We start from the raw sequence: 11,274 nt of genomic DNA, 5'->3' as shown, positions 1-11,274 counted from the left end.
AGAGCCCCCCTGCCGGCGCTGCTTGCGGCCCCTCCGATTTACCCCCTCCGTGAGGCGCACCGGCAATCTGCAAGGGCAGGAGAAGCCCGCTTGTAGTAGGTGTGTGGGGTCGTCATTCAGCACTGACAGAATTAGGATTTCGGGCGTCGTGTGCGCAGTAATGCTACAGCGTGTACCATTTCCTGATTTTAGGCAGTGTGAGTGTCACTAAACCTGTCACGTAGATATCTTAGAACATTTCTGTCTTAGTAACACCCAGTTAGTGAACCTCCTTCTTCAGCAGAAAGAGAAATACTGTAGAAGTTAGTGTATAATTATCAGACGAGCATCCTAGGACACTACTACAGCCGCTTACTAACAGTAACATCTAGCACCGTGCATCATTATTGATGGGAAATAACAGCTTGGAAAGGTGAAGCGATTTGCCATAGATTACCAAGCAGGCCAGCAGCACAGCCAGGAATAGGACCCTGCATACATATGATTCCCCGTGAAGTGTTTTCCCCTGGTTTAAAAACAGAACTTCCAGATGATCTACATAATTTCTGTACGGTCTGGTAGAATGGAAAGTTCTCTGACACTGGCAAATCTGGACTGTAATTGCTGAAACGCTCCTATCACAGATACTACAAACATGTTCTATATCCTAAAATTTAAGCATTTATATTATTACATGATGGTTACAATAACATGAAGCACGCGTCAGAAGAGTGGTGTGCCTCCTTCCTTCACCCTCCCTACAATACTTCCCAAAAACTTACCTAGTTTTCCTTCTCTATCCTTCTCAATAAGCCACTGGCTCTACAGAAGGCAACTAACAAGTACAGAGTTGTTCTACAGTATTTGATATCCCTGGCTGTTGAAGACACCAGTAATTCCAAACTTCGTATCAATTCATGAAAACCCATGATCTCTGTGAACTCTTGTGTACATCCTCAGCCCTTTAAGCACTCAATTCCTCTCCTAACTTTCTGGATGTACCTTTCTCTGAAGTCAGTCAAATCAACAATGAAGTGACACGCACCAAGAGAAGTGCATGAAAACACATTTGCAGAATTGGGGCTTAAAGCATTCATCAATAACACAACCTCATTCTGCAGTGGAGATGGGTGAGTTCATTTGCATACATTAGCATGTGAAATGTCCGTGTTTAGATGTGGTCCTTCAGCAAAATCTGGTCTTGCTAGTTACACACAGAACTATTCTTTAATCATGGATTTTTCTTTTTACTTAATTATTACAACCTGTTGCTACTACCAAACAAGACCGAGCAGATACTTTCGTATACTCGGCACCTTCACAGTACTTACCATCTAATCTAAAAAGGTGAAATGCTGATCTCTAGAAAAAAAAGTTGTAAGGTAGAGAAAAACCCTTCTAAAATAATGTGTTTTATCAGCTGCATGTTAGCCTGTTTTTTTCCTAGCTTCACAGATATTGAAGTATCTATAGCACATTTGGTGCCTTAGAATAAACAATTATAGTCTGGAGCTGCTAGGGCTCTCCTCCTGAGGATGCACAGCATCTTAATGTTTGATGCTGGTGGCAGCAGTGCCAGTGATTTACTAGTTGGTTGCTTTGGGTTTTGTTTTTTTTTTTCAGATAGGTGAGATCACACACAGAGATGTGAAGCCTCTTCCAAATGACTATAGTGCAGCTCCCCCCCCACCCCAAGAACAAATAGTCTAAATGAAAAGTACAGTATTCAAGATGTTCTTTGCATGGGCAAATGTAAACCTCAGGCCTGGGCTCATACAGGGGGGGTTAGAACCCGTGTGGTACTAAAATTGCTCTCGAGCAATCCTTGTTCGATTGGAAGAATTTTGAGGCTGTATTTAGTGCCCGTTTCTAGAACTCCGATCGTCACAAATGAAGGCTTACTTTGCAGTAAATTTTACAAGGTGTAAATACAGTAATGCCTTCTCAAATCATCTGTCACTTGGGAGAGCAGTGAGGTTGGTGTAAATGAAGTAACAACATCTAGTGATGACCATAATGCAGTGCTGACCTGTGTATAAATAACTGCTTACCACTGAGCAGCATGCGGATGGGGTAGAGAATCTAATTGGTTTTGAAGAATGGGATTACAGTGAACTTTGCTTAGGGAGTCAGGAGAAAAAAAATCAGGAGAGAAGGTTAGTGCAGAGGAAATTAGCATTCATATAATCTTGAAACTTCATGAATAACAAAATATTTGTAATCATGTTGCTATGACACCCAGTAATGACTAGGAGCCTTCATTTTGAGTTAGCAGGTAGACATATGTAGAAGCAATGCAAATATTTAGGTTATTTTTAAAAATGTTCTCTCCATGTTGTGTAAATTTCACATAATACAACAGGCAGTTTAGGGACCAAGACCAGAAATGGCCCCTAAACCAAATGATCCCTTTTCACCCTTCGGTCCTATGCTAGTAACCCTTGTATGCACTTGCCAGCATCAAACAAATATGAAGGTACAGCTGGAGAGGTGAAGCATATTCATATTTCATATCTTGTTAAAGATAGCAATTCCTTGTGAATTTTATGAAAGTAGGAAGACAAAAGGAAAAAAAAAATGTTGCTGGTAATCCCACTAGGAGAAAGTCTCCATGACTCCAATGCTTTATTAGACATCAAAGAATCTTCATTGGACCATATCCTCAAGACCAAAGTAATTGGAAATCAATGTATTTTGTTACGCTGCTTGCAGCATTACTTCTTTTCGTTTGTTTCTGCCTTCTCCCACTCTTTTTTTTTTTTTTTTATCTTTTACCCTTCTCCTGGATTACTGACCATTAAAGGACTGGCATAAGCGGAAGAAAACATGGGCCAAAAGATGCTTTTAGGTTCAATGCGAGTAAAACGCCTCTCAGTTTCTTGAAAGCGCTGGGACTTCTGCTCTGTGAACCTTGCCCTATGCCTGCGAGATGCAACAACGGAGTGGAGCATAGTTGGCTCAAAAAAATGCTCATGAATGTTGCATTCAGTGTCCCCTTTCAAATGTCGTAGACCAGGAATCTTGCTTCAGTCTGAAGTTGCAGCAAGTCAATCTGGCAAGCTATTATGTTTTGATAGTTTTCGTGGCTCAACTAGTGGCCTGCCACATCCTGGGAAAGTTGCAGTTTTCATCACACCTCTCTTTCTGGCTCCTCCTAGAAAGAGGCTTTGGAAATCTGCTTGCTCAGGAGATGGCAGTGAACAAAAACATTGTTTTCTGTTGTCATATCTACAAAGATTTAGGTTGTTCCCCTAAGTCATTCTAGCTCCTACAAGGACGGCTGCAGAGATCCCTGAGTATTCATATAGATGCTGGAAAAGCCGTTCAAACTGGCTACTCCAGAATACTGACTTTAGACTTTGCTTCTTTGCGCTCCCTGTGTACCAAGAGATATCTTCCAGGAGAAGCTATAGTAAAAATTGTCCTTCTTTTACAGCGTTCTCAAATTCCTGAAGGAGGCAGTTTAATCTTCTGAATCAGAGCTGGAACAAGACATGTAAGTGGCAGTCTCCTCAAACTAGCCACACCCCATGGAGGTTCTTGCATCTTCCAGGTGCTTTCCGACCCCAGTGACCTTCCAGTGTCTACACCTGTCCTTCAGGATTTTCCACTCAGCCATTATTGCCACCGTAACTGGGTTCTGGACCGCAGCCTGCACTGCTCTGTGTGCATATCCTCCATTTGGCATGTCTCTTGGAACTGACATCCTTGGAGAAGCACCACGGGTGATCCAGCCCAGCATGCTTCTGCTTTCCGCTTCCCTGGGTAGAATAGTACTTCAGCACTCCTACTCTGAAGTTCAAGGTTGTTGCTAAAATGTATTTATTCTTCTCTGCCAGATTATTTATTCTGAGCAGTATGGCACAGGGATTCTTTATCCATACAGTTTTTCAAAGCCACATATACCATTAAACATATGACAATACCATTAAACATATAACGATGCCATTAAAACCAGCTAAAAAAAATTAAGTTCCTTGGATGGCATGGGAGGGGGGACAGAGAAGAGAAAAAAAGAGAAGAAAAAGCAGATCTGAAAAGCGAGATTTCCACAGCACTACATGTGTAGTTTGTCAAAGTTTGCAGTGTTTCAGCAATCCTTTTTTTTTTTTTTGTAAAATAAAGATTTGATGGAAAAAAAATTTCTGCTTTCATCCCAAGGAACGTCATTAATGAAGTCATGCATCCCCATTTAGACAGCTGCCTTCCCTGACTCAACCTGATATTTTTCTTTCGCTAGGTTGAAAGATAAAGGTGCTATGTGTTTGGCAGTCATTTAGATTGATATTTTTGTTTAAATTAAATTGAGATTTTTTTCATTGGCCTCATTGCCTGGAGTTCTGTCTGACGCTCTCTTCTTAGCACTGGCGATTGCTAACTGTTTGCTCCCTTAATATTCTGAAATAAACGCTGCACCTCAGGCAGAATGTGAGGAAATATGGGAATATTATACGCTTGTGTTTTGTCAGCTATATGCTGATAAACAGTTCAAGGATATCAGACAGGATTCTGGATGGTTGTACTGGCCTTAGATCAGTAGAAGCTTTGTTAGATGCTATTTTGACTCCACAGCTTTGTGTCAGGGCGCTGAATGCACAAATAGACCTTAATTTCTGTGATGGCCTCAATGGGGGCCTCCACCCTCACCCTCTGATGGGCCTGGGTGTTCATTCTTTCCGGAGCTACACCTCAGCTGTGCTTACCTGAGTGCCGGGGGCTCCTGGACCAGCCTCAGAACTAGCCTGTTACCGTGTCTTGCCTGATGATCCCTGAACCATCAACAGGCCCCGCTGCAATAACCACGCTGCTCTGCTCACTTGCCTTTGGCGCAGTGGGGCTGCACCCCATTGGTGGGGTCACCGCTCGGCTCGCCGTGGGGTGCCCTCGGCTCCTGGCTCACCTGCCCTGAGGGAGCAGTGCCACCCTTGCGGCTCACTGATGCTTTGCTTCTGAGTTCAGAGCACCTGAAAATGCAGGTTCATTTTAGAAAAGCGATCTTGTCCGCTACGGTTGCTGCTGGTTGGCTTTTATAAAGCAACGTTTATATTTGCATTTCAGAGGAAATTTAGGCACAGTGTTCAGTAAGACTGGTGTCACCTGTAGTCCCCATTTAAATCAGAGTTCACTCCTACAGCCCAGCTCCACCAAGGCCTGCCTCCACAGTGGTTATTTAGGGTGTAGTTTCATGTCAGGGTTACGCCACGTTGTATTTGCATTGCTGCTAAGGAGGGCTCCTGCCCTCCTCCTCTGCCACACACCGCTGCTCCCTCAGCTCACATCATGATCTCGCAGAAGACGAGCTGATCAAAAGCATGAATAGTTCCTGGGTGAGCAGTGAGCTGATGTGAACCACAGGCAGTCACGCAGCTGTGTAGGTGTGGCACAAGAAAGGGGACAGGAACCCATACCTGGGGGTGTGAAAGCGGACTGTCTGTAGTTCACTGCATTAGGGATAGCGTGAAACCACATATTTGAGGTCAAGTTATACCAGACAGCTGAGTCAATCTGTCAGAAAGAGGACTTCTTACTTCCCCTTCCCATCTCACTCCTTCTACCCTCCTTCCTCACGCACAGCATTTCCCCCACTGTTCACGCCTGGGGCTTGTCAGATTCTGCTGAGCTGATTCAATGCACTAACTTGGCAGAAAAATAGCCATTTAGTCTGGTCTTCTGCTGGACTGGTGGGTTGATTTGGCTTACAGTGGGGTCTAGCAAGCACCAGAGACAACAAAAGGTAAGTAACACAAGTGGGAGTGAAATTGCCCCTTGCAGTATCCATGAGTTATTAACCCAACTTTGGACACCTCTTATCCTTTTGGAGAAGCTGCAGGCAACACTGAGCTCCTGCTCCCTTTCCCTGCGCTCCGCCCTATATTCCTGATCCCCTCCTTCCATTGGTATGTATCTACTGGGGTACGGGGTTTGGTTTTTTTGGCTGAGTTACCTTTCTGGCTGAGGCACCAGAGCTGGCACAAGAGAAGCAGTAGGAAACAGTGAGATGTGGCAGGTGTAGGATTACCCCTTCCCGCAGCAGTGACCTGTTCTCTTGGCTGAGCTGATCTTGTCCCACCGCACCGATGTGAAGGCCAGGATGGAGAGCACGATCCTCCTCCCGCAGATCCGTGACCATCACATCATCGCTGGGATTACAGCGGGTCTGAGAACAAAGTTAGGCAATCACCTTATTCACCAACAAAGCGCTCTATGTCACTGTAGGCAGAAAAGGCAAACAAATAATTGCAATTATGCAATTAATACTCCCAGAACAATTCAACACAGCTGCTGACCATCTTCCTATGACAGCTTTTGCTGTCATCGAGTTACTCACTGAGTGGGTGCATCCAGGCCAGCTGAGCCTGTGGCTGACTAATCTTACTTCCTTCCCTTTGCAATCTCATAAAAGTCTTACTGCAATTACAACTCTATTTCAAACCCCAGATTATTTATCTCGCATAACAGCATTTTTATATTTTTGTCAAGTATTGTAGAAAGTCTGTTCAACAGCAAAAATCAGATGTATGTATGTACACATACAGAATGAATTCTCACGGTAATATCTAGATTTTATATTAAAAATGTTCTTCAGTAAATCCCAGAGTATTTTACAAGAGTTGTTGTGAACCCTATGTACAAATGGGGAAACTGAGGCACAGAAGTGCAGTGTTTTTCACTTAGCACTAATTGTAAGAGTCACTGGACAATTTCTGAATGATCTTAACTGGCAGTACTGGGTGAAACTGTACCAAGAGAAGAAAAAAACCCACCAGTTATTTGTTTTACCAACTTAGGACGTCAGAATGGGATGCTGTGAGTAGGAGCCTTTGCTGTAGCAACTTTTGATTTTTTTTCATGAAGTGGCTGATTGAATACAAGCATAATATTGCTTACTTGAATGACAGTAATCGACAGGAACACAATTTATTTAGGCTGCATGTGACCACTACAGGCACTTTAGTTTTGTCATTTGTAATTTACAGTTGCAGCTTGACTCCTTACCAGTGACTGGATGGACAGACGACAGGATGGCATGAGATCTACTAAAGAATGAAGATAGCCTATTGACATAAGCGTTGGCATTTACTCTGGGTGTTTACAGATTGACTTAAAACATAGAAATCTGTCTGGCTACAGCATAACTTGAGAAGGTTTGAGAATTAAGACCATAACTAAACTACAAGGTCTTATTAGAAATTTGTATCCTAAATTTATAGAATAACCTTACAAAGATTAAGATGTGTTATTTCAGGAGCGAAGGCTCGTCCATCTCCATTGTGAAGAAACCACCTTTGCAATAAAACAAACCTATCCATTCACAAATTCAGTTCCACTTCTAGGTATGATTGTATAGTACCTTTTCTACTCCAGATTTAATGGAAACAAAGGAAACCAAATGCTTATTCCTGGAAGATTTTGAAACATTGATTTCTATGGAAAAATAAATATTTATTATATTCATTTTGCTAACAAGCAGCCTGAATGAATTTGCAAAGAAAAAATTTCCTAAATATGCCGCTACAGCAAAAGAGCTGGAACAGCCAAGTCCCGATTTTCCATTTCCCACAAGCGTTGTGTGTGTGTGTGTGTGTGCGCGCAACTGCTTAAGCAAAACCCACACCAATCCAGATGCCAGCTCTGATTTATAAATTTGTTCTTCTAAAACAGAGCCAACCAACATAGTCCTGCCCTCATTACTACACAGCATTTGTTGCCTAACTATAGGGCAACTGTTTTATCAGTTAGAATATTTCCTGGAGAAGTTTGTAACTGACTGAGTAAGAAGAGATGATGGTTTGTCTTCAGCGAGAGTGCAACCTAGAAACAAAACCTCCCAGGTTTTCAATAGACGTGAAGTCCCAGAGGTCTGCAGCTCATCACCATTACTGCCTCCACAGTATCCCCGCAGTTAATGGAGAGAACAACCTCCTTTCTGTTGAGCCAATACAGAGCGAGCAACTCTCCTCTTCGCTGTCTACAACCTGCTGAAGCAAGCAAGGCCGTTGGCAGTTATTAATAACCCCATCTCCAGACATGCTGGAGAAGCATGTAGTCATCACGCTTCTGAGCTGTCCTTAAGCAATTCCTGTCTCCCTACCAGAAAGTTGTAATCCATCAGAACATGTTTCTAAGAATAGACTCACAGAACATTATGTGTCAAGGAGGGGGTAGACCTCATCTACTGCCTCCTAAAAAAACTTTTTATAGAAACTGTCTAAAAATAGCCTGGAAGCTTAACAGGGAATGTGGTTTAGTTTTTAAAAAATAAGAAGTTCTGCAGTACGTTCAGTTGCAACCTTTTAGAACCAGGATTTAAGTTACAAGATTTGCCATTACAGTGATGTTTTAAAAGCACACGTTTCCAGAACAAGATCATTACAGAAATACCCACAGGCTACCTCTAATTTAAAACTAGTTTTGCAATGAGGGTATAAAATCAGGGAATCTGAAAAATCTAGTGAAGGCCGTTTCGTGAATCAAGATTCCAGAGGGCTGTCAAGTGTTCCCAATGAATTCGCACAAGGGAGAGAAGATTGCTAACAATTTCTGATGAACCTTACAAGTGATGTTGCATTGCAGTGATGTGAAAGAGAGGACTAAAGATGTGGTAGCACTAGGCAACAGATACCTGTAACCCTCCCGGTGGCTGCCCTCCTATCTGGAATCAGAAATTCCCCCCAGAGAACCACATAGCATTTGCTATGTGGAAAAAAAGTACAATAATTGAAAACAAACAGTACAGACCGGCATGTGCTGCAACATTTATTAAAAAAAAAAGAAACTTCAAATTCGAGATCTTTTGCTGTTCTTTACAATCTCGCTAATGAATTAGCTCCTTAGCTGTTAACAACTGAATACCACCGGCCTATAAAATCCCACCGTTAGAACACTTGATGGTCACATTAATCAGAACATCAGAAACTCCACTTTTTCAAACTTGTGTCTGAGCAGAGAGAGCCCACATACCTCTGAGTATGTGTCTGTATGCAGTCCTCAGAAAATACACATGGCACTGAAGAGTAAAAAAATTTTCTTGATAAAAGCAAATAAATTGATATCGGAAACAGTAATGTAGGAGCACCACAGAAGGCTTATATTGCAATGATGACTAATACACCCGAGCATATCAAGATCTAGTATTTTTTATGAAGAGGGCAATTTTCTAAGGGGCCAGAGAGAGGTTTTTAAAAATTATTTTAACAGATGCTGCTCAATATAGAGAAGAGAAGAGAAGAGAAGAGAAGAGAAGAGAAGAGAAGAGAAGAGAAGAGAAGAGATTAAAAAAAGAAAGTGTCTTACACTGGAGAAAGAAGCAGGTGCAATTTGCAGTGGTCTCCAGCTGTGAAGGGAGTTAATTTCAAGGCTTCCACTGAAGAGCAGAGGATTTTTGTCTCCTGCATGGATGAACAATATCCTTTTGAGAAGGCATCTAAGAATCAGAGGTGTCAACCACAGTCATCATCACCACTGAGTTTAGGCAATCTTTTAAAGAAGCTGTGACAACTAACTCGTGAGCACCTTCAAGATAAGTCAGAGAAGCCTTAATTTTGCCTAATATTTCCTAGGAAACGAGAACAAGGCCTAATGTGCTTGTGTCACAGGTTCACACACACACACACGTAGCACACATGACAGCATTCTGCGCTAAGGGACCGTAGCAAGGTGCATTCGCATACAGGTGTAATGCACTGCGGCTGTCCAGGAGAAAGGCAAGAATCCTGAGCAGCAGCTCCCCCATTGTCACAATCTGTTCCTGGTCATAAACTTGGCAAGAGTCACTTTGAAGTAACTCTGTTTATCCCCACTATGCCTATGGACAAGATATTCCTGAAGCTCACTCCTTAAACACAGTTTCATTCCTTTCTTTTGATTTCCAGACCGCACTCGTTTCGGACAGTTTATAACCATTTAGTTATTTCTGTCAACACTGTCCTTGAGCTTAAAATCCTCAACATGTTTTCTTTGTCCATCAGTATAACCACTACCTCGCCTGTATTCAGCTTCAAAAGGCTGTTCTTCATCCAAGGGCTGCCCTCATCCTAGTACAAGGATTTCCTTGTGGGAATAAGGAGCTGGTACACAGCAGAGGATACACAGAGCTGTGTTGCTTCTGTCTGGTGCTTGAGCCCAGATCAGACCCCTCTGTAGCTGCACGCAGAAACTTGATGGAAATGATGGAGAGAGCTAATCTCCACAAACGTGGAGGAGTCTTGTAGCGGAGATGTGATCTCCCACCTCGGCTGCATCTCTCCAAGTAGTATGTAAAACATTTTGGCCCATCTCTGCCCCCTCTCTCTGCAGCTTACTGAATCTATTATTGCAAGAAGGCCCAGAATGGATGTCTTCCATCTTCCACTGTCAGGAAAAACATTCAGAAAGAAACATTTGCCACGGCTGATGGGAACGATCAGCTCTTGACTAGTGATTTCTGGCTACACTTCCGGAAGTTATCAGTGTAACTACAACTCTGCAGCTACAGACCGAAGGTAGACATTGCTGAAATTGTCAAGTTTCCGCTGACAACTGGATGAAATTGCTGTGCCACAGCCAACGACCAGAAAAGATGCAATGGTTTGAAGATATCTGGAAGAGGTTGCAGCCTTTTCAGGAGGCATTACCCAAGACCCTCCAGAAGAGTAATTCTGTGAACGGAACTGAGACACAGTCGGCTGATGTGACTTAGAGATGCTTCACGGGTATGTGAAAGCTTACGGTGCTGGTGCCATTTCAGGTACCAGAGCAGCAGGCCAGATAATTGATTTTTGTCTCTACTTCTTGTCTTTTATCCATGTTGTGTAAATATGACATCGTCTTTGAAACGCTTTGTGACTAGGTTCCCGAAAGAAGCAAAGCAAGCAGCCCCAGAGCAGCAGCGTGCCTGGGGCATTCAGGTGAGTTTTCTGCATGCCCTAAGTATCTGAAACGTGCTATTTCATGCACATAAAACCCAGGCCTTCCTGGTATTAGAGGCACTGCGGAGGTTTGGCAGGCTGAACAGAGGGAGCTACTGCAGCCACTGTGACACTTAACCTGGAAAGCAAGCAGGCTATGCTCGCAAGCTTGTTAAATAAGCTTGGTGTTTAGATGTTAGAGATGCCCCCTCAAATTATAGGATTAGAGGGGATTATTTTGCAGCTAACGTAACACGATGGCACGTCCCCTGGGCAGGCGGGCGCGCCGCTGCCTGTTGCGGGGACTTCGCGCCCTCTCCCCCAGTTGAACGGCTTCTGCCGACGCCGGGGTGCCCCAACGCCCCCCGCTGCGGGTGTCCGAGCAGCGCGCTGGCCCCCCCAGACCCAC

At 43.4% G+C, this 11,274-nt stretch overlaps 1 protein-coding gene across 1 annotated transcript in view; it reads right to left on the bottom strand.

Moving 5' to 3' along the window:
- Positions 1-7,044, bottom strand: part of UBE2N (ubiquitin-conjugating enzyme E2N) — a 27,130-nt gene extending 20,086 nt beyond the window's left edge. The window contains exons 1-2 of the mRNA XM_009321360.1: positions 6,976-7,044; positions 5,999-6,136 (exon numbers count right to left, since the gene is read on the bottom strand). Of these exons, the coding sequence (XP_009319635.1) occupies positions 5,999-6,136; positions 6,976-7,044 (207 nt within the window). The remainder of the gene's footprint in view (positions 1-5,998; positions 6,137-6,975) is intronic.
- Positions 7,045-11,274: the final 4,230 nt, after the last annotated feature.

Source organism: Pygoscelis adeliae, unplaced genomic scaffold (assembly GCF_000699105.1).
Source record: "Pygoscelis adeliae isolate BGI_AS28 unplaced genomic scaffold, ASM69910v1 Scaffold232, whole genome shotgun sequence".
NCBI classification, from domain to species: Eukaryota; Metazoa; Chordata; class Aves; order Sphenisciformes; family Spheniscidae; genus Pygoscelis; species Pygoscelis adeliae.
Note: the sequence above shows the minus strand (reverse complement) of the source record. Positions and strands in the feature narration are given on the sequence as shown.